This window comes from Haliotis asinina, chromosome 5, assembly GCF_037392515.1.
Source record: "Haliotis asinina isolate JCU_RB_2024 chromosome 5, JCU_Hal_asi_v2, whole genome shotgun sequence".
In the NCBI taxonomy this organism is placed as follows: Eukaryota; Metazoa; Mollusca; class Gastropoda; order Lepetellida; family Haliotidae; genus Haliotis; species Haliotis asinina.
In genome coordinates this window covers 79,042,571-79,067,165 of record NC_090284.1, presented here as the reverse complement: position 1 = coordinate 79,067,165, position 24,595 = coordinate 79,042,571, and the positions used below count along the sequence as shown (strand labels likewise).

General features: G+C 41.1%; 1 protein-coding gene across 4 annotated transcripts in view; it reads right to left on the bottom strand.

The window, feature by feature from the left end:
* Positions 1 to 24,595, bottom strand: part of LOC137283163 (BAI1-associated protein 3-like) — a 187,157-nt gene that overhangs the window by 24,865 nt on the left and 137,697 nt on the right. For all 4 annotated transcript variants that reach the window (XM_067814602.1, XM_067814604.1, XM_067814603.1 and 1 more), the window contains 7 exons: positions 20,361 to 20,527; positions 16,452 to 16,575; positions 15,741 to 15,809; positions 14,086 to 14,160; positions 7,929 to 8,030; positions 7,094 to 7,309; positions 6,709 to 6,777 (listed from right to left, as the gene is read on the bottom strand). In XM_067814602.1, the coding sequence (XP_067670703.1) occupies positions 6,709 to 6,777; positions 7,094 to 7,309; positions 7,929 to 8,030; positions 14,086 to 14,160; positions 15,741 to 15,809; positions 16,452 to 16,575; positions 20,361 to 20,527 (822 nt within the window). The remainder of the gene's footprint in view (positions 1 to 6,708; positions 6,778 to 7,093; positions 7,310 to 7,928; positions 8,031 to 14,085; positions 14,161 to 15,740; positions 15,810 to 16,451; positions 16,576 to 20,360; positions 20,528 to 24,595) is intronic.

The following is a 24,595-nucleotide window of genomic DNA, read 5'->3' as shown; positions in this document are numbered from 1 at the left end:
TAGTAGGAAGATGCAATTCTCAGCACAAGCGTAATGTTTTAAACACTCAGTCTTCAGGTCCTCTGTGGCTTGGTCCGATGACTGCGGCTACAATGAAAGTGCAGCATCTCTGATCCTCAGGTTGGAAGCCTACCAATCTCCACTATATCACTATAGCACCAAAACAGGAGCTCTCTGGAAGAGTATAGTCGAACACAAACCCATGGGAGAACAACATGCACCAACAAACAACAATCAAAATTCTCCTGCCGTGGGTAGTGGCTGCAGGGGCTTTTAGCTTTTTGCTATTTTTGTCATTCGAATAAACATAGTAAAATGTTATTTTAAATACAATTTTCTTAAATACTTTTTTTATGTGATGTTGACATCGATGAAACAGTTCAACTTTTTATGAGGTCCTCGTTCTTGATACAGAAGGTTTGAATGATTTGCTGTCTGCCTTGTTCTGTGAGCTTTATTTTCTCATCTTTGCTGACACCAGTGGTGGTCTGAATCTCTTGTTTCATTCTGAGATATCTGGTGAGTTCCACTAACACCAGACGGAATTTTTCCTTCGAGATTTTACTGTCCGGGAGTGCTTTGGATACCTGATCGTTGATCGTGTTTAACTTGGCTTTGGCTGGAATGTGGATGTCATGTTTTATTACCTTCCTTTGTAGCTGATGTGAAATGAATTTAAGAGCTATTCCCATCAGTCCCAATACCCTGGCTATTATTTCCATCCCAAGGATGACTCAGGGCGGCCATGATGGTCGATAATAAGCTGACCCCAGACAACCTGAATCCCATGCTGTCCCATTTGTTACCCCATGGTACTTTTGATGCAAGCCGAGTCGCAGGTCCCATTATCATTCCAACTGATGTCAGATGCAAACGAAAACCGTCCAATGTAATTCGTGTAGACTGAAAAACCATCACCCTCTTGAGGCTTGTAGTGAGGACTGTTCCTGGTTGTATATAAATACAACACTCATGGTGATCATGCCAGCATATTTTCAACTCATCCAGAATACCCACGTCATTTGCTTGGTCTATAGAAGATAATACACCACGTTCTTGTTCGCTGTCTTTATTTTGCTATTTCTTGTTGATATGTTGACCGTAATGACAGTAATGACAGGTCCAAGCTGTCAACGAAAAGAAGTACCTGTTGCAGTGGAGAAATATACTAAAACAAAGTCTGTATACTTACAGCAATGCTTAACCAGTTTACATTCAACCAGAAAATTTTCCTATTGAAGGCCATGTTCTTTTACCCCTTACATTGTCCAGATTTTAGGATACATTCCTTCTACACATTAAAGAGTGAATAGTGTTACAATTAATCACTCCCCACAACATTTCAATGTACCTTCACTAAACAAGGGCAAGTACTTTTTACTTAACTTTGGGCATCATTATCTCTATGCAGCTTAAGTTGTACACCGCAGTGCCAACCCAACCTTTCTGAAGACCTGTCATTTTCTCCCACTCCCTCACTTCCTGTTTGAAAAATTACTCGGACTATTAATCGGCCAATAAAAAACAAAATCTCTACCTGAGCATGTTAAGGTAGCACACATAAATGTAAATGCAAAAAGAGCTCACATGTCGCTCAAAGCAGTAAAAGCAAATTAATTCTCTATAGGGGCATCTCCAAGAAATACTTCGAAAATAGTGACAGATCATTGTATCATACTGACCCATGAGTCTGGGTCTTCAAAATAGTTTCTTAAGTATGCCCATTTCCAGTATGATTTCTGGATGGGTGACTAACATGTTACCTATTGCACCCGGAGTATTATATCCTACAGACAATACTAATGTCACTTCTACTGATCTCTGCTACTGATGAACATTGTGGTGGATGCCAAGGATGGTTTATATTTCAGAACTCAATTTATCGATGTATTTAAAAATTATAGCCTTTTGGTCATGACTGTGAAAGTGGCGTATGCTTTGTTTCACAGTTAACCTGATGCATTTCTAGCAAAACCTATTCAATTTCGCCTTGTGTCGTGGCGGCGGGATGTGGCATGACCCTGAACTACACTTGTCATGACGAACTGATTTGGTCCGTGTTCTCGTTTCATGTATACTACCAGATCTGGAGAATCCTTAAATAAATAGGGATTCTGATTCCGCAGGACAAGGCGTGGAATGCAGTAAATGATTATCATGTGTTTGATAGGATTTGCAGTGCATTTGAAATCAATCTGAAGACTGATTGGCATATATTAGGTACACACCACGCGTTTGGTATTCCATATGGTGGAGTGGGATTGGGGAAAAAAGTCTGTGATGATTTAATGAGATGATGTTGGTTATGTTGAGTAATGGCGAGATAATCATATGAATTTTAAAGGTGGTGTTTGTTTTCACTGCTTCAAAGGTGGAGCAGCCCCACTATGTTGAAGACGATTGGGAAATATTTAATTTGGTCTAAAAGATGTCTAAAGGATTTTCTCGAGCGGGTACTCATGTGGGTATTATACAATTGAACAATTTGATTTGAATGTACATGTGGGACAGCTAAGCTCTAGGACGATCAAAAGTTGGAAATCAACCACAATATCAATGCGAGTCATGCCACACCACCGATGGGTGAAAGGGGAATAGTGACACCACCATCACCGAAGCCCAGTGTTCAACCAGCATCTTGCCGGTCAATATGCACCATCTTGGAAAGTCAACAACACATTTATTGTAAAACAGTGCTTGTGGTCGGTGGATTTTGTGGTTATACAGTGCCTCATTTGGTTAGAAACTCTTTAGCAGTGACATACACCAGACTGGCCATGGCAATGACGAGCGCTGATCACACCATGCAACAATGTTACCTGCTCACCCATAAAGAGCTTGAACCTTTCCGATCTCAGGATTACACGTCTTTCCTGGAACAGACTAGGAGCTGATCACTGCGCTCAGTTTAACCACAACTGTATTCACCACTAAACAATTTGACTAAAAATGTATGAAAATTATGTGTATATATAAATGAGATCAAGATTATGTGTACATAAAACAAGATCAACAAGAAACGTGCATTGCATCAATGCAGGTACGTACTTCTTGGCATGAAATGTCATTATCGTTGTTGCAAAACAAGGGGAGTGGACTTGAGATTACTCAACGTTCAAGAAGTACAAGTATTACAAGTAAAAAACATGCCACTGCCAACATCATAAACAAAGGTGACAACTGTAGTAAGGTAGCAGACAGACCTTCAAGCTATCCCGACGATGAGAGGCTAAACTGGGATGGCATAGATGAACCATCACCCTCTCCTTGATGACCAAAATTGAAATAGCCATCAGTGAGTTCAGACATGATGGGAACAAAACGATTGTGCACAGTATCAGCTCAATGAATGGACGCAAGTCAAGCAATTTATTCATGATCCAGAAAGGCAACAAGTATCACTCCGCATGAATAAAAAATTTGAGTGGACTGTTGTGGGACCAATCGAACCATGCCAGAATGAAACATTTCTACAAATGCTACCTGCGAGCTGACCTGCTGGAATCGCAGAGGATTTTTTAGGTGTGGGGGACCGTGATCAGAATCGTCATGCCCACGGAAAATGATCATCTTAAAATTCATCAAACATAAAACATCAAATGCCAACATCCTATGTTATCTACACCAGCTTTGAATCCCTCATCAAACAGGTCACAAACGTCACATCCAACCTGACCAAACAAATGCAGGAACACGAAGCTTGAGGGTTCGGGTACATCCAATGCGACGGACAAATGAATGCTCCTGTGATTTACTAAGGTCCTAACACAGCAACATCGTGCATATGCGTTTGACCCCAGGTGCCTTGGGAGCTCATAAGAAGGCTGAGAGTTGCTTTGTGTGTAACCATCTCCTTAGCGGAAATGTCATAAGAAAGCATTGTCAAATCACAGGTCAATACAGAGGCACTGCCCACAATAAAAACTTGAAGCTTAGAATTGATCTGAAAAGCAGACCCATCCCCGTGGCTTTTCATAATCTCAGGAGTAAGAAGCCCACCTCATCATGTAGGTCATCGCTAAGATTGATGGTGAGATAAGGAGCAACCCAAACAAAATGGTAAAATACATTTCTTTCGTATTAACCGGTCTGAGATTCATCGACAGCACCTAGTTTCTCCTGTTGTCCCTCAACAGTTTGATGAAGGCCAAAGATACTTTTGCTGTCATGAATTGATACACTGTCTTTGCTGTTGAGGAAGGGCGAATACATGAACGGCTGGTCTTGATTCACGGAAACGAAATTAGCACCAATCGAATCCAATATCACTGAGGACAATTACACCCATGTGTGGTACAACTAAACTGTCAACATTTCGGTGATTATCATGATCTCTATTTGAAAAAGAATGTGGTCCTGCTTACCCGTGTAATTGAAATAATCAGAAAAACATGTTTGAAACAGTTTCAAGTCAACTCTGTGTGGTATTTGTCCAGCCCTGGTCTCTCTTGGGAGACTTGTTAAAAAAGACTGGTGTAGAATTGACACTGTTGACCGATTACGATATGCACCTGTCTATTCAGAAGGGCTGCGAGGTGAGTTTTCGAGTTTTCAAGTGCTATGCCAAAGCCAAAAACAAATATCTTAAAGACTATGACTCGAGTAAACCAGCGAATCATTGCAAATCTCCATGCCAACAATCTGTATGACTGGGCCATGAGTTTCCAATGTCGACATTATGAACATTGCGCTGGATATGAACAAAGGCTACATCTTTGAAGTGGACTTGGATTTATTTAGCTGACCAATGTGGAAAAACTCATCCCAAACTTGATGAACAAGTAAAAGTATGCTGTGCACTATCGGAAATGAAACATTCACAGGGTGCTCGAATTCGATCAAAGTCCCTGGATGTGATGAGCATCCTGGACTTGTTTAAACACCTGATGTATGACTCTACTACAACCAAATAAAACAACAGTAAGGTGACAGGTGTGAACTCTTGCACACCCACACTGATTCCTTGCTGATGGAAGTTCGCACCGAAGACGTGTACACCAGTGACCAGCCAAAAGATAATCCTTTACACAGTCAAGTCAACAAGAAACTGCTTGGCAAGGAGAAGAATGGATGTACCGGGACACCGATCATGGAATAAATTGGGTTAAAGGTCACAAAACGAACAAAATTGAAACACATTTTTCACCTATTCATGACATATGATATACACTGCTGATTGTGAAAGACTAACAAACAAAATTATAAGCGTACAATCAAGCATCAAAAGTTCAATATTTTGTACTTGGGTTTACGTCCCTCGAAACAAAGCCCCTGGGACACCAAACCCATTGAGAGTAGGTGGATGTGCACTAAAGTGTAATAAAGACTTTTCATTGGCTGGTTCATTTGCCAATACGCAGAAGGCTCATTGTATGTATTTAGAGATGATCTGTTTCATGGGCATTTCTGAAGTATTGTGACTAATAAGAAAGTAAGATTTTTTTATGGGTAACAACTTCTTTCATTGATTATCATGCAATATTTCGGTATGGATTTATATACCGTTGTCAAGCAATAGTGATCAAGGTATACCAAAACATCGCTCCCTATACAACAGAAGCTATTATCCTAAGTAATGTGTACAGAGACCTTCTGTTTTGTAAATACATGTTCTCTGCATTTTCGTCTGATCAAATCAACAAATACTAAGAACTACTGCATGGCTGGAAACTGTCGTTTATCTTAGTATAAAACAGAACTTGAAACTGACAATCTAAGTCTGCAGCGGTTTCCATCTGATCCAGTCAATGGGGGAAAACTGCATGCAGTTTGTTTGCAGCCCATAGATATAACATGTCATATAACATGTCATGTGCAGCCCATAGATATAATATGTTATATAACATGTCATGTGCAGCCCATAGATATAACATGTTAGATAACATGTCATGTGCAGCCCACAGATATAACATGTCAAGTATCACACCTGATGTGTGTGTAATTTCATAATGTGACAGAGACATAATCTAGGTGCATGAGCCATAAATCAATGAATTCTATTTATGGTGTATAGTGTTACGGTTGTTATAGTGAATAATCTCCTGTGACAATAGGTATAACAAATCCCCTCAGAACCAGCAAAACCTAACAGCCTTATATATACAGTCACTGATTCCTGAATATTCAAGCACTTTGCGACCACATCACCACCAACCTAGAACTTTCTTGCAGACTCCCGGAAGTCAAGTCAGGCAACTCTAGAGCAATACCTTAAAGGCCTGTTGCTAAAATACTAATAGCATTGTACATTTATGATAAGAAGTGTGACCCATAATAACTATCATTCAAAACTCTAAACATTGTGGCCCAATAATAACTATCACTTAATCAATAATACAATTTACAGAAAATACACTCTCGTAACAATAGCCTGATAAGTGTTAAGTTCAAACTGCATGCTGTCAGTGATTGAAATTGTGTACTGCATACTGTCATCAGCAGACAGGCATGCAGACACAGGTATCAATAAAACAGACATTGAGTTATGTCAATCATAAAGACAGCTTGTCACAATCAGGATATTCTTTTTAATGTTTCCATAGACATATATCAAAACATTTCAAATTCAAGCTGACCACTATTTTCACAATGAAATTAGTATTTCTGATGCTACACTTTCTTGAAAACTTGTCGACTTGTGTTTAGACACACACACTGAGAGGCACGTAGACACACAGGAAGATACATGAAGACATAAATTCAGCTCACATCATCAGCAGGGAGGGAATCGGGAGCCCAGTTCAGGTGGAACACATCCTTCTTGATGTCAGGACGCATCTAGTAACCAAAAATGATTCACTATATATACAGTTCAAGCATGAAAACAACATATATGTAATCAGTTCCAAGGCATCACAGTCATAAAACATGTCCATTTTCAGTACACACATCCATGTGACCAGAGCAATTCCTAGAATTACACACACATCCTAGCATGCCTTCCAGCACCTTCCAGTCACATTAAGTTACATCTCTTACACTACATGGCAGAATAACCCTCAGGGCCTTCCAACCACTTAAGTCAACAGAGCACAAGCAGGACACCGACTCTTGGCCAAATGACAACAAGTGGGGAACAAACCCTGCAGCTCACCTTGTCAGCCACTCTATCCACCACTTGTGTGATCTTCCTGATCATGGCAGAGTCGGCCTGACACAACTTCTTTCTCAGTGACTGAGCATCTAGTGGTTCCACTCCATCTCCATTGTTAGCTTCCAGAGCACGCTGTATTGCATTGAACTCCAGTGACTCTGGCAGCACACACAATGACCTTCTCACCTGCTCAATGTTGTTGATGGTGATGCACAGCTACAATACAGAGCATGTGTGTATGGTGATAGTATGCAAGCATGCCCCTCCTGAGTTGAAAGTGAATGGCATTAAACCGCAAATTCAGCATGAATGACCTATTTACGCTGAAATATAATATTCTAAGTAAGAAACTGGATACCTTATAACTGTAGTGTCCTTGGGAAGGCAATGTGATTTGAGTATCCCAAAAAATCAGATAAAATATAGTGTAGAATGCAAATCTTTCTGCAGTCTTGGAATGCGTCTGTCAGATTTAGGTTAGGTTTAATTTCTTTCAAAAAAGTGATCGTTTTGATGACCTTGTGGATTTTGTTTCCCTTTTTCATTTTCATACTGAGAATGTTTCTTGTTGGGTGCCCCCTGGCAATTTCACACATCACTGTGTTAGTTAGTTCTGAAGTGGAAACATGTGACACAACATCTCAGTCATGGTCTTCACAGGTGTCCCAGGTGTCGATATCCCAGGTAACACATAAAGTGTGGCCTCATTAAAAGAGTCCAAGAGCATCAGTCATGTCCAGTCTTACCAGTGACATAACATCGCTAGTGTTTTGACATAAAGCTTAGAAACTCCTACATACAATCTGAGTGCTACTGCCCAGATCGTCCAACCTACCTGCTCAGTGATGTCAAACTGTCCTTCCTCATCATAGTAGCCTGCAGCAGTCAGCTTCTCATGCACCAGGTCAGCATACAACTGAGACCCATTGCTGATGTCCTGTTGATCAGATGAGATACCAGCACAGTCAGCAGCAGAGGACTTACAGTCCTGTGCAGAGGACATACAGTACACTGCAGAGGAGATACAGTACTGGACAGAGGAGATATAGTACAGTGCAGAGGAGATACAGTACAGGATAGAGGAGAATTATAGTGCAGTGCAGAGGGGATACAGTACAGTGCAGAGGAGATATCGTATAGTGCAGAGGAGATACAGTACAGGACAGAGGAGATACAGTATAGAATAGAGGAGATACAGTACAAGACAGTGGAGATACAGTACAGGACAGACAATATACAGTACAGGACAGAGGAGATACAGTACAGTGCAGAGGAGATACAGTACAGGACAGAGGAGATACAGTATAGTGCAGAGGAGATACAGTAGAAGGCAGAGGACATACAGTAAAAGACAGAGGAGATACAGTACAGGACAGAGGAGATATTGTACAAGGCAGAGGAGATACAGTACAAGACAGAGGAGATACAGTACAGTGCAGAGGAGATACAGTACAGTGCAGGGGAGATACAGTACAGGACAGAGGAGATACAGTACAAGGCAGAGGAGATATTGTACAAGGCAGAGGAGATACAGTACAGGATAGAGGAGATACAGTACAGTGCAGGGGAGATACAGTACAGGACAGGGGAGATACAGCACAAGGCAGAGGAGGTACAGTACAGGACAGAGGAGATACAGTACAAGGCAGAGGAGATACAATGAAAACCAGAGGAAATTCAGTACAGTTCTGAGCAGATACAGCACATACCAGAGGAGGTTCAGTGCACAGAAAATGAGTAGTATAGACAACAGTGGTTTTGGACATGGGTTGTGTTTCACAAAAGCCTCCTAAATTTAGGAGGTCGTAGCCCATACGACCTTGTTTACGAACCTCCTGACCTCCCTTACGACTGTTTCACAAAGACGTCGTATCCATGTCGTACCACGGGGTCCTAAATACATGTCGCACATCGTTCATGATATACTTTGTTGCATAGCAACACATACAGCGAGACCAAACAGGCACCTGCATGTCTTGTATTCCCAAAGTATTTCAAAATAGAAACACAGTAACAATGCAAATGTCATGTTCTTAATTGAAGGTACAGGTTATCTTATCGTAATAATTGGATTCTCTCACTACATTCCATTGAAAATTACAAGATAAATGTATAAATCAGTTCCATTAATATTATCAGTTTACGTATACGGTTCGAATTAATCGCTGTCCATAACCTGTTCATCTAAAACTGCAATATTAGTCCCAATGTATTGAATATCGTATATCAGAGGAACTAAAGTACATATTGCTGTTATGACTATGTTTGATAAACTAACACTAACAAGGTTTAAATATGGTCCGCTACTCTCAATGTGTCAGTTTCTTTCGTAACTTTTATTCAATCAATCAAAAACTTTCAAAGAATAAAAATGTATACCCTATATCCACGTTTCATATGATATTGAACAAGGCTAAAGGTAGATACTGAAACTGGTTTCATGGAAAAATATCTGAACCATACACAAAATATACATCATAGTACTGTAAATGTTATCCGAAACCTTTTTGTTTACTTCTGTCCATCAGGCCTTCACCTCAAAGAAATGGCCATAAGATGTACAACAATGTTGACGTATGACATCACTACCATGATCGATTTCTTACAAAATGGCAGCTTCGCTGACAACGGAACACAGGATTTTGCGAGGACTCTTCACTCGAATCATCGATCGTTTGAGCATAAATATGGTAAGTAAGTAATCAGAATGACTCTGACTGTCTTTGTATTGTTATATACTTTTTATCATTTAATTGACGATATTACTTATGAAGTATCAAATCTTTGAAATGTATCAGTTTTTAATTTCCCTTTTCCTGCTATGATACTCTTTCCATGCATACAGGTATTGAGCCATTCAAAGAAATGGAGAGCCGGTTGGATGTTGGTATTTTTTTTTAAAGTGCTACACACTAAAATCAGAATTTTTGTTTGTGTACGTTTCAGACTAGTGCAGTCTTTGTTTTCACCCCCAGTATGTTTCGTTTTATTTTACCTAGACTGTTGGTATTGGTGGGAAAGACCAGATGTAATATCATGTTAACATGTGTCGGTAATTCAGTGATACATTTGTCATAGCTGACTATGGAATATTCGTGATGTAGGCATCTCAATACATGCCTTCGCGAAACGAGATTTTGTAAACACTATCGAATATGGTGGAAACCGCACTTAGGTATTCGTGTGAGTATAATTTTTGAAAGCATCCCAACCTATTCTAGGTTCATTGGCTGAGTTTTAGATTTATAATTGGTAATAACATGAAAAACTGATATCAGTGATCGTTAGCATGTTATTTTTTAAATTAAATAATCATCCTAATTATCTGATTTTCGCATTTGTAATCATACTGTACACAAAACAATGCTGTGAATCATGATTTTGTATTGTGTCAAAAATGGTGGGTCTCTTGGAATGTTCTGCACAGTTAGAAAACAACATGCCAAGATCATCCAGAGTGTTGAGCATGTTCGACCTGTCTCAAATTTCTAAGGCCTTATTAGTTAGCGTGTTATAATCGCTTGCTGTACCATAGTTGTTGACGCCATCTTTGTACTAGTAGTGTTTACGACCTCCTAAAGCATTTACGACAGGTCAGTTGGGGTCCTAAATATTGGGCTGTTTACGACACAGTGTAAATGTACGAGGTCTTTGTGAAACGGGGTAAAAAAGTAAGGGATGGTCTATGACCTGCTTTACGAGGTCGGACTGGTAAACTCACTGTTGTATAAACTACCACGGGTGTGCATGGAAAATTTGAGTAAAGTCGGCTGACTAATTTTCAAGCTATGGACTTACAGGCGAGCACAGGGTTGGTCTGGGAAAAGGCAAAATGTTAAACTTTTTAATTCATACAACAATCCAACGTATAGATGTACTTAGCAACATGATAGGCGTTTTCAGCCAAATGAAACACAGCTCTCGGTGTTCACCGGTTACCCACTGTCTTGTTGGTGATATGCTTGTAGTGATGTGAGAGCAGTCTGAAAGGTGAATGATACACAGGTCTTGGTTGTTGTTGCCTCACTACCGTCTCGGTATGCTCCTAGCGAGTGCTGTGAACGAGTATCAGTGCATGGCTTGGTTATGATTATGTATGTCAGACGACTAGCGAGGAAACGGCTAGCGAGGAGACGGCTAGCGAGGAGACGGCTAGCGAGGCGACGGCTAGCGATGAGACGACTAGTGAGGAGACGACTGTCTAAAGGGTGAATGAAACACAGATCTCGGCAGAGATCAGCTTGCTACGGTCTCAGGGGCTGCTACAAGCATGTGTCTCTTGGATAACCATGTATGTCAGACGACTAGCGAGGAGACGGCTGTGTAAAGGGTGAATGAAACACAGGTCTCGGCAGTCCTCCCAGGTCATCTCAGGCCAGGTTCACTACACTATGTTGACATGCGAGAAGCAGTTTATCGTGAATCTTCTTCTTCCATAATAATTTGTCTGGTTTTCGAGATGAAGGTTTTTCAGGCCTGTTGCCTCCCTTGTTTTATGAGCGTTTTTTTCTCTTCTTCGAGACTTGGGTAGAGACTTGGGTAGAATCGCTTACTTCATTCTGTGGTATTTCGTGAGTTCCAAGGGCACTAAATGAAAACCTGCTGCTATCAGGGTGGTGTCAGCATTGTCCATGTAATTAACGGGCATGCCATATTTTTCGTACAGCGCTTTCTGCGTTCCAGTTTGATTTGTCATGTGATTTTGGATAAATGCTGTAAACAAAATCCCTGTACAGTTGTTTCAATCGTTTTCTGCCACATCGCACACGACTGGGTACAGACACATTTAAGTGTGTGCGTATGTATTGTGCAAAATGATATTCAGTTGGTTCTCTGTCAACATTTGATGAACGGACTTTAAACTGATGAGGTGCATGTTTTTGGACACATGAATCCTGTTGAATCCAATGAAATCCTTTAAAAAAATCATGACCCCTTAGAGGTTCGTGGTGGAGGCTCTTCCTGGTTGTATGTAGATATGACAGTGCTTATTTCGATAGTGATTGTGCCAGCATATTTTCATCCCATGCAGAATTGTCATGTTTTCTCTGGGGGGGATCTGTAAGAAAGACTTCGACAATAATAACCTTGAATCACTCTGGTCCAGGAGTCTGGCCCACCAGGATGATGTACAAGATTTAACACTGTGTTATTCTCTTGGGTGACTACCATATTACCTGTTTGATCTGTAATGGTGCGATGTCCATCCACAGTGCACAGTCTGCTAGTTCAAAAGTCCCAAATAGTATCCCATTATTTATGAGTCTGACAACATTATCTTCATCCAAGACGATGTCGGGGTAGGTAAGAATATTGATATTGACTTCTTGTCGTCCGTACACATTGTTTTGCAAGTGCAACACGTACAGGGCATTTTCAGTACCGGGTTCATCAAAACCTTGTGTCCCCAAGATCAGAGAACGCTTGTGGAGTCACGCTTGCAATGGCACTCGTGTCTTTTATCTGTATCTGAGTCTTCCACGGTGACGGTGACTCCCTGCAGGCTTTATGTACACCCACACGTAAACAGAGCAAAATGTGGTGTTGCTGTTGTCTGGAGCACTGGAGCTGATCTCTTTCACGATTTCAACTTTGTGCAATGACATGAGACGGTTGGTTTGGAATCCAATGATACCAAATGAGAAGTCATGGCGAACTTGCCATGAAAACGAACCATCAAAACCAAAAAAACGATCTCTGAGTGACCTTGATGGTGAAGACAAAAGGCCGTAGCCGTAGCGGTAGATCGTCGAGAACAAGAGTGACATGCTGTGGAATATCAATTTGAATGTCCCCACTCGCTCGATGGAGGACATTTTGATCCTTCATGTGGAAGGATTTCAGCCGTTTCAAAGGGTCAACAAAAGTATGACCATTGAGGGCGTGCCAAACCAGCTGTTCAGCCAAGGCATCCCAAAGCTTGCCCGTCCCGGAAGAGAATACCAAAGCAAGTCTACCTTCCAGCACCTCAGTACATCCTGAGAAGAAAATTTGATGTCTTGATGCCGAATAGCGTTCACCAAGCCGACCTCCTGTTTCTCGTACATGACAGGGTGAGATACAAAACCTACAAGTATGCCCTGGACGGTGTCAACGTCTACAGTCGCTACAAAGAAGCTGAGATTGCTGACAACCAACCATTTGAATGAAGTCACCAAAGCCTTGGAATGCATCTACAAATGCAGTTGACCATGTTGCAAGTCGATCCCTGACCTGAGTTCATGGGATGCCAGCTGCTGGCCAAGCATGACCTGAGTGGGAGAGAAGGTGTACTGGGAGCTCACCACAGCCAAGCAATCGTCGAGAGATTCAATCGCACCCTAGGCGGACGCCTGTTCTTGCATCAGTATTCACATGATCAGTATTCATATTCACATAATCAATCCTGGAAACAGGAACATGGAATGGGTTGCCAGACTCCTGGGCAAGAGACTCGTCAAAGCCATCAAAATGAAATCTGTCGAATTGTCACCAGTGGTGGCACGATGTAGCGATAAAATGGAAGAGAAACCATTACCTGACTGTGTCAGCATTAGGTACTTGTACCAGCTGGGTGAATATGAGGGAGCCTGCACAAACGTACAACATCAATCTGGACATCGTCAAACTTGTACTACTTGATATAAAAGACCAGAGACAGTGTTCGTCAGAGAGGAGTTGATGATCGTAAATTGTGACACACTCCCTTATGCATCACCCACTGTGCGTTCAAGCCAACACTGACTCGTTTGTGACTCGCTCTGACACTGATTGTTTCTGTGTTTTTCCAAAGTCTAGACTGACCCCGTGCTTGCTTAAAAGTCCGTAGCTCGAAAACTATTTCTCAAATTTTGCATGATACAGTACAGGGCAGAGGAGATACAATATACAGGAAAACAGATACAATACAGGGCAGAGGAGATACAGTACAGAGAAGAGAACATAGTTGGTGGAGGATGAAGTATAGAACTGGGAGTACAGAGATGAAGACGGGGATGGTGAGAGTCTGTTACCTCAACTAGTCGGTGTACAAACTGGTAGGCTCCCACCAGATCTGGCCAGGACAATTGCTTCCAGAACTCAGTGATCTGAAAATATGAAAACTTCAACACTTAAATGTGTGTGACTGCATGTGGTGATGTTGTGGTCTGAACAGATGACAACTGGAGATGAAGTGGTCTGAACATATGAAAAGTGGAAGTCTGAACATTTTTAAATTTCTGTCTGTAATTTCCCCCATTGTTGTAGTTCCACCATGTTGTTGTCCCCTGGTGTAGTTCCCCTATGTCGTTGTCCCCTGATGTAGTTCCCCTTATGTCGTTGTCCCCTGGTGTAGTTCCCCTATGTCGTTGTCCCCTGGAGTAGTTCCCCTTATGTTGTTGTCCCCTGGTGTAGTTCCCCTATGTCGTTGTCCCCTGATGTAGTTCCCCTATGTCGTTGTTGCCCCCTGATGTAGTTCCCCTATGTCGTTGTCCTCTGATGTAGTTCCCCTATGTCGTTGTCCCCTGGTGTAGTTCCCCCTATGTTGTTGCCCCCTGATATAGTTCCCCTTATGTCGTTGTCCCCTGGTGTAGTTCCCCTATGTCGCTGTCCCCTGATGTAGTTCCCCTATGTCGTTGTTGCCCCCTGATGTAGTTCCCCTATGTCGTAGTCCCCTGATGTAGTTCCCCTATGTCGTTGTCCCCTGGTGTAGTCCCCCTAATGTTGTTGCCCCCTGATGTAGTTCCCCTTATGTCGTTGTCCCCTGGTGTAGTTCCCCTATGTCGTTGTCCCCTGGTGTAGTTCCCCTTATGTTGTTGCCCCCTGATGTAGTTCCCCTTATGTCGTTGTCCCCTGGTGTAGTTCCCCTATGTCGTTGTCCCCTGATGTAGTTCCCCTATGTCGTTGTTGCCCCCTGATGTAGTTCCCCTTATGTTGTTGTCCCCTGATGTAGTTCCCCTATGTCGTTGTCCCCTGATGTAGTTCCCCTTATGTTGTTGCCCCCTGATGTAGTTCCCCTATGTCGTAGTCCCCTGATGTAGTTCTCCTTATGTTGTTGCCCCCTGATGTAGTTCCCCTTATGTCGTTGTCCCCTGATGTAGTTCCCCTTATGTCGTTGTCCCCTGATGTAGTTCCCCTTATGTTGTTGTCCCCTGATGTAGTTCCCCTTATGTCGTTGTCCCCTGATGTAGTTCCCCTATGTCGTTGCCCCCTGATGTAGTTCCCCTATGTCGTTGTCCCCTGATGTAGTTCCCCTTATGTTGTTGCCCCCTGATGTAGTTCCCCTGTCGTTGTCCCCTGATGTAGTTCCCCTATGTCGTTGTTGCCCCCTGATGTAGTTCCCCTATGTCGTTGTCCCCTGATGTAGTTCCCCTTATGTTGTTGTCCCCTGATGTAGTTCCCCTATGTCGTTGTCCCCTGATGTAGTTCCCCTATGTCGTTGTCCCTGATTTAGTTCCCCTATGTCGTTGTCCCCTGATGTAGTTCCCCTTATGTTGTTGTCCCCTGATGTAGTTCCCCTTATGTTGTTGCCCCCTGATGTAGTTCCCCTTATGTTGTTGCCCCCTGATGTAGTTCCCATATAGTTTTGTCCCCTGGTGTAGTTTCCCCATGTTCTTGCCCTTAGATGTAGTTCCCCTATGTTGTCCCCTGGTGTAGTTCCCCCATTTTGTCGTGGTCTTCAGCTCACCTGGGCAAAGCAGCAGCATACATCCACAGCTGATGTGCTGTACTTGACCACAGAATCCACCTGGGCTACCTGTTAGCAGAACACTGCATTGTTAAAAGTGATCTGTTCTTGTTTAGACTTTATAGAGCTGGCTGCAGTGTGCTAGTTAGTTAGATGCTTTGGAATCTGTAATCATATGGCATACTGCATTATTCATCCAGCACCTTGCTGGATATTTTTTGAAGCCTTAAAAGACTATTACCACAACAGAAGATGAAGACTTTATGCATATACAACTTCTCTCTTACAGTAGACGCGATGTTTTGATGTAGATTCTAACACTGCTATCAAGCAAAGATGTACAACATGTAGACAAGAAGAAATACGTACCTGGCAGGATGTGCATGACTAGAACTTAAAGAAGTTATTACCACTACAATCTGCCATTATATAGAAAGCATGCGTTAAAAACAACACATCGCACCACAGTAAAATACAACAATGTCTACTGTCTAAGGCCACTTAGAGTCAATGCCAGCATAGACTATCTTACATGTGGCCACTTTGCAACTGATATTGTTTATCCAACAAACAGGTGTAAAAAGGCTTGTTCACTTGGCAGGCTCTGCTTTTTGGTGTCTCAGTGTATTGTCAGAGCCAGAGAGTAGGATATTTTATTTCAGACCAGAATTGGTATGGATCATATTGGATTGTAATTGTAGGTGATCTCACCTTATCAAGTTCCACAGCCTTACGGATCCTCCTAAGTGCCTTGTGTCTGGCAATGCACAGCCACTTGCTAACAGCAAAGCCAAACCACTGATAGTACTGGGAGATAGCCAGACTCCTAATGTCTCTGTCAGAGGAAGGATAGCAGATTAACGAACCACTAACAGTGAAACATACTTCAAAGTTCTATGTCACAAGCAAGGATTACAAAATAACGAAGGGCTCTTCTTGATGTTTCACTGCATATCAGACTGCTGACAGTACAGGAGAGCCACTGTATTCTACATGGCATGTTACCTATGCTGCAAGGACTGCCACTGTATTTTACTTGGGGTGAAACAGTACACTCTCACCACGGTACAGTATGTATTGTGGAAGGAGGCCTTTAGTTCGGTCCGTTTCGTTTTGGTATATGAGATATGATCATAATGCAGAAAACTGACAAAAACAGCCAGACTAAAACCTACATTGTTTAATAACATGGGAAACTTAACGGCAATCTTTGTTATTTTGGATGAACAAAAATGTCATCATATTAATTATGCAAGCTAAATAAATTAATAAAATTGGCAAGTGATCCTTCACACATTGTTCGTAATGGCATGCCTTCCTGATCACCCAGGTTGATGACAGTTTTACCAAATGATCACCTATTGTTTTGTTACTTTAGTATAAATGAACTGTTCCTGCTGATAATAATTTTTTAATTGATTGGATTAAAATATGACTCTGATAATTTAGTATATTGAATTGCAATTACTTTTGCATAAAACCTACAACTCATTTGATCTTAATTTCAATGAACTTATCTGTTGAACATTAATTCACTAAAAGGTTTGAAGTCTCAGACATGAATAAATTTGGAATAGTTGCAATACTAATTTCAAGATTCTAAGACAGATTTACTGAGAACATATAGGAGAGAAGTTTTGTGTACCTCTTGATATATGTTCTTAGTATATCTTAGTCATATATTGTTCATGTTCAATATGTTCTTAGTATATCTATTGTTCATGTTCAATATGCACTTAGCATATCTATTGTTCATGTTCAATATGCTCTTAGCATATCTATCGTTCATTTTCAATATGTTCTTAGCATATCTATTGTTCATGTTCAATATGTTCTTAGCATATCTATTTTTCATGTTCAATATGTTCTTAGCATATCTCCTGTTCATGTTCAATATGTTCTTAGCATATCTATTTTTCATGTTCAGTATGTTCTTAGCATATCTATTGTTCATCTTCAACTTGATACTTATTCATAAAAGGTGTGTGGTTGTAACAAAAGTAGGAAATCAGTATACGTATGAATGATATAATTTTTTGCATTTATTCTAATGTCTAAGATATCCTACCAGTCGTATCTGGATAAACCCAATGAGAATTTTATACCTACAATATGTAACAACTCGTCTTCAATGCAAATGATATGCTTACATAATATACGCAGTTACAGACGGTATAACACGATTTGACAAATTTTGTTATTTGCAATTATTGAAAAAGGAAGCTAGGTACTGAAGTCTTGCTGACCTGTGGATCTAAGTAGATGACGTTCAAGTGAATTCTGAACTAACTTCCAGGAAAATGGTGGCCGTATAGGAATGCATAGACTTGGACATCATCATACCATTTCTCGACATTTTTGAAAAGGTATAACAAAGTTTTTTCAAATAATGGTATGAAAACATAAAATACCGATTTGTTTTATTCAATTACAGTATACCAAAGAGAAGACTAAATACCACAGCTCTATTAATACCCTGGTATACCGTTTCACCCCTGTATTCTACATGGTATGTTATCTTACCTTGCAATGTACCCCGCTGCCTATGGCAACTCATTCAGTACTTCGTGGTTGTACTTCTTTTATCTCGAATAACATTTAATCATGCATAATGCACAGAAATTACCAATGTGTTGTGAACACAAATCGATTGAAGGGAGATAACTCTAAATTTGTTGTTCTTGTGCCATCTGCAAAATCTAGTGATTCCTACAAAAATACTTTGCCTTGCACTTCAAGACAATACCTGCTTGAAAAACAGCAGGATGCAAGATTCAAATCACTTGATTCACACAGGTTGGCTATTTACTGGTTCTTGGGGGCCCCTGGGCTGAATTGTACACTCCATGTTTGTTTTATAAAGTACAGGATTTTCACATGACACCCAGCTTATAGTGCAAAAAAGGATCCCAGAGCTCATAAGAAAACAGCCACCACTGCTTGAGAAAACGGCCTCCGTGTTTAGAGAAATTGGCCATTCCATAAAACAGGAAACTCCATGTATTTTATTTTATATTTATCCATCTCTATATCAATATCATAATAAGAAGGTAGCAACAGTGATACCATGGTCATGGCAAAGTTTCATACTGTACTTCTACAAGTTGTATTTATGCATTATATATTTACCACTCTTCATTGCTGCATTACATGTGAAATCTTGTAGGTCGACACTGTTTTGAAAATACGAACAGAAGTTTATTGTTGCACAAGAAATATGTACAACACATGTATAAGCACTTGCCATGTGCTACACCATTGACGATTGATCTACATGCAATACCAAGTTGTTAGTTGGAGTTACATATCAGCTAGTGTCATCCTGTCCATCACTGTCAATCACTGTGATAACACCAACAGCAAGTTGTTAGTTGCTTCCTGAACTTGACCACTTGTAGGTTGAAAAAATTAACCGCAATTGTGATGAGTGAGGCTGATAATCGATTTTACTATCACTAGCGTCTGACCTCAAACAGTTAGGGCCCAGCAACACAAAGTGATTCTGACAGAATGTCTATGAAAACAAGTTGTAATTCAGAAACTAGGAAAAGCAGGAGACATAACTAAATGATAGTAGATTGTGAGAACATATAGCTTTCATTTATCACAACAGCTGTATATTTTATATCTGTATAATACTCAAAATGTAAATGAATTCTACATCAGCTCTCATATCTATACCTCATATTACATAACAGAGATGTGCTGCTATGATTGGTTGAAATTTTGTTCGCAGTTGAGAAAATGTGCACTGTTGTCAATCTAAGGTAATTAAAGATCGAAATGAGTAGTTTTCATGACAGGGTTTCATTTATAACGATGCCAATGAGTGATTTAGGTATTTGTAATTCCTAGAGTATAGGTGATCTTTAAAGCGATATAAATGGGCGCTGTCTTGATCAGGGTGAAGCATATCTGTCATCACCTCCTCAACAATATTGGCAGATGACTGGAAAGGATTTTCTCGGGATTTGCCTTCACCTGTCAACAATTAATTATGACGTACACACACTGAAGAACGTTATCATTACTCAGTGGTTGGCATTGGTAACTACTATGGTAACTGAAACTTAAAAATACAAAAATAACAATCAATTTGTAAAAGCTTATCCGTAATGAAGTTAAAGCGCTAATAATTAGGATATATATAATCATATGATCACCTTTGATGCAACTATGTTGACCATTTTCTCTAGACACAGAGGCCGTTTTCTCTGGGTTCAGAGGCCATTCTCTCCTATGTGTTGGCCATTTTCTTAATTTTTGGGGGTCCGTTTTTACAGTATCCCTACTACCTGTGCTGGAAGTTGTCGGTGTCTGACAGTACAGGACTGCCACTGTATTCTACGTGACATATTACCCGTGCTGGAAGTTGTCGGTGTCTGACAGTACAGGACTGCCACTGTATTCTACGTGACATATTACCCCTGCTGGAAGTTGTCGGTGTCTGACAGTACAGGACTGCCACTGTATTCTACGTGACATATTACCCCTGCTGGAAGTTGTCAGTGTCTGACAGTACAGGACTGCCACTGTATTCTACGTGACATATTACCCCTGCTGGAAGTTGTCGGTGTCTGACAGTACAGGACTGCCACTGTATTCTACATGACATATTACCCCTGCTGGAAGTTGTTTGAGTATCTGGCAAATTCTTGCAAGGCAAGGTAGAGCTCAAACAAGGTTGTGCCCATGGTTGGTGGTGGGGGACCAGAGCTGTCGAGTTCTCGGTCGCAGTCCATCTTCTTCAGGATCACAGAGATATCTTGACTGACTTCTTCACCAAGCTAGATGAACAGAGAACAGATGTTAACATTTCAAATCACTAGGGGATTAGTGAACATCACTTGGGGATTAGTGAACAAGTGATAGCTAACATGTAAATCTATCTGGTACAAGGGTACAACAGATGAAAGCTAACGTGAACCACCTGGTACAAGGGGACAGATGACACACAGTTTCGCTCAATGTCCACGCTAACCAAAAGTTGTCTGTCGTCATCTACCATGTCCCTACTAGACAGTTGATCCAAGAAGTGATTCAATTGGCAAATGTTTTTAAAATTGACTCGCCTAATAAGCTGAATGGTCGTGGATTATAAGTCATGTCATTTGGTCATACACACTGTATTTTATTGACAACGGAAGCATTTCTTGAAACGCCGGTTGGCAAGGATTGGAAAATCTGAGAAACTGACCACTTTCGACATATTTACAACATTATCAATTGACATTATTTCACATATTGTGCTTTTGTAGGCTAAATGAGGTTATGTAGCCACTGTGTCAGGATTTTATCTTCTGTTAATAGTCAATGGTAGTCAGCCAAAAGTCTACTTTGCCTTTCCTCCAATGATGGTCTATTTTTGTACCAAAATGTATCTATATCATCATGCTTGTGTTTTAGAGTTCCAGCCAGGATTTTGTCCCATCTATGCAAAGTTTTAAAGCAATGCCACAGACAGATTCTGACATCATAGCAAGAACCTCATTGAAGATACCTGGGACATCTGTGTGCTTAAATGCATTTTCAACCTTATTCAAGTATGTCTTTATGGCACAGCAATGTTAATCTTGGAATCCTCTTGCTTCTTAATCACCTGTATCTGATTCTTCGAGGTGACCTGCATTTTTAATCCCACTCATAAAACCGTGAATTTTTTGGTGAAATATCTTTTGACTGATTCTCCAGAATTGTTTAATCTCATTTCTGTATCTCATTTGAGGACCTGTGACAGTCCAGGTTAGAATATTGGCCTTCAGTAACCCATGCTTGTTTTAAATGGCGACCAATGGATGGGGTGGTCAGACTGGCTGACTTGGTTGATACATGTCATTGGCTCAATGGATTGTTCAATTGAGTTTGAATTCAAACAACAGGAAAGCAATGTTATCCAATGGGCGTTTTCATTTGTGTAACAAACGGTTGACTTTCATCCAGGTGTCATGGTGTCCCGATTCTTTCAATGCTGAAATGACAACTGGATGTTCAGTGACCTCGGACATGGTGTCCTTCTCTGAATCTACAACTGTTTCATAGTGACACCTGGTGCAGCCGCACGCAATGTCATGGTCAGTGTTCTTTTCATCAATCTTCTGTGTTTCTTTGTACGAGGGGCCTATATCTTCAACCCTCAAGGTCAAGGGCAGCAGGACTGGTGTACATAACTTGCCACATTTATGGATTTCCCAGGGAATTATATATTGAAATGTTTTAGTTTATTTTGTTACTGTCAATATCAGGTATCCTTGGGAAACCTTGATAACATTCTGTGGATGGTGCTTACACAAATGTTTAATAGTGTTACAAAAGTCTGGTTTTTCTCCGCAGTAATAACCATAGAAATGTGTACCCATGACTGGCCGCAACTGAACAAATCATGGCTGTATATCCTTTTGTTGTAGTATATGTAATAGTGACCTACAATATAGGAAATGGGAACGAATCAAAATTTGATAGCTGCAACTACCAAGACAGTTTCGTGTGAGAAGAGATCAACACCCCGTACAGTGAAGCAGCTACCATCAACGAGTACAGTTATATACTTTGCCAGTATCTCATTTTGTATATACTGACAGAATCTAAGTCTTGAGACAGTGGCTACATAACCTCATTCAGCCTAAAAAACCACAATATGTCACATGATTTCAATTTGTCAATAAAATATGATGTGTGATGGGTTGCAACTGACACTTTACCATGTTGTTGGGGAGAGACTGGAGATAAGGGCTGCAACTGACACTTTACCATGTTGTTGGGGAGAGACTGGAGATAAGGGCTGCAACTGACACTTTACCATGTTGTTGGGGACAAGAGACTGGGGATAAGGACTGTAACTGACATTGTACCGTGTTGTTGAGGATGAGGGACTGGAGATAAGGACTGTAACTGACACTTTACCCTGTTGTTGGGGATGAAAGACTCACACCTGGAGATAAGGGCTGCAACTGACACTTTACCATGTTGTTGTGGATGAGATACTGGAGATAAGGGCTGTAACTGACACTTTACCATGTTGTTGGGGATGAAAGACTCACACCTGGAGATAAGGGCTGTAACTGACACTTTACCATGTTGTTGTGGATGAGATACTGGAGATAAGGGCTGTAACTGACACTTTACCATGTTGTTGTGGATGAGATACTGGAGATAAGGGCTGTAACTGACACTTTAACATGTTGTTGTGGATGAGATACTGGAGATAAGGACTGTAACTGACACTTTACCATGTTGTTGTGGATGAAAGACTCACACCTGGAGATAAGGGCTGTAACTGACACTTTACCATGTTGTTGTGGATGAGATACTGGAGATAAGGGCTGCAACTGACACTTTACCATGTTGTTGTGGATGAGATACTGGAGATAAGGGCTGTAACTGACACTTTACCATGTTGTTGGGGATGAAAGACTCACACCTGGAGATAAGGGCTGTAACTGACACTTTACCATGTTGTTGGGGATGAGATACTGGAGATAAGGGCTGTAACTGACACTTTACCATGTTGTTGTGGATGAGATACTGGAGATAAGGGCTGTAACTGACACTTTACCATGTTGTTGTGGATGAGATACTGGAGATAAGGGCTGTAACTGACACTTTACCATGTTGTTGTGGATGAGATACTGGAGATAAGGGCTGTAACTGACACTTTACCCTGTTGTTGGGGATGAGATACTGGAGATAAGGGCTGTAACTGACACTTTACCCTGTTGTTGTGGATGAGATACTGGAGATAAGGGTTGCAACTGACACTTTACCATGTTGTTGTGGATGAGATACTGGAGATAAGGGCTGTAACTGACACTTTACCATGTTGTTGGGGATGAAAGACTCACACCTGGAGATAAGGGCTGCAACTGACACTTTACCATGTTGTTGTGGATGAGATACTGCAGATAAGGGCTGCAACTGACACTTTACCATGTTGTTGTGGATGAGATACTGGAGATAAGGGCTGTAACTGACACTTTACCATGTTGTTGTGGATGAGATACTGGAGATAAGGGCTGTAACTGACACTTTACCATGTTGTTGGGGATGAGATACTGGAGATAAGGGCTGTAACTGACACTTTACCATGTTGTTGGGGATGAGATACTGGAGATAAGGGCTGTAACTGACACTTTACCATGTTGTTGTGGATGAGATACTGGAGATAAGGGCTGTAACTGACACTTTACCATGTTGCTGGGGATGAGATACTGGAGATAAGGGTTGCAACTGACACTTTACCATGTTGTTGGGGATGAGAGTTTGGAGATAAGGGCTGTAACTGACACTTTAACATGTTGTTGGGGATGAGATACTGGAGATAAGGGTTGCAACTGACACTTTAACATGTTGTTGGGGATGAGAGACTGGAGATAAGGGCTGTAACTGACACTTTAACATGTTGTTGGGGATGAGAGACTGGAGATAAGGGCTGTAACTGACACTTTAACATGTTGTTGGGGATGAGAGTTTGGAGATACGGGCTGTAACTGACACTTTACCATGTTGTTGGGGATGAAAGACTCACGCCTGGAGATAAGGGCTGTAACTGACACTTTAACATGTTGTTGGGGATGAGAGTTTGGAGATAAGGGCTGTAACTGACACTTTAACATGTTGTTGAGGATGAGGGACTGGAGATAAGGGCTGTAACTGACACTTTACCCTGTTGTTGTGGATGAGATACTGGAGATAAGGGCTGTAACTGACACTTTACCCTGTTGTTGTGGATGAGATACTGGAGATAAGGGTTGCAACTGACACTTTACCATGTTGTTGTGGATGAGATACTGGAGATAAGGGCTGTAACTGACACTTTACCATGTTGTTGGGGATGAAAGACTCACACCTGGAGATAAGGG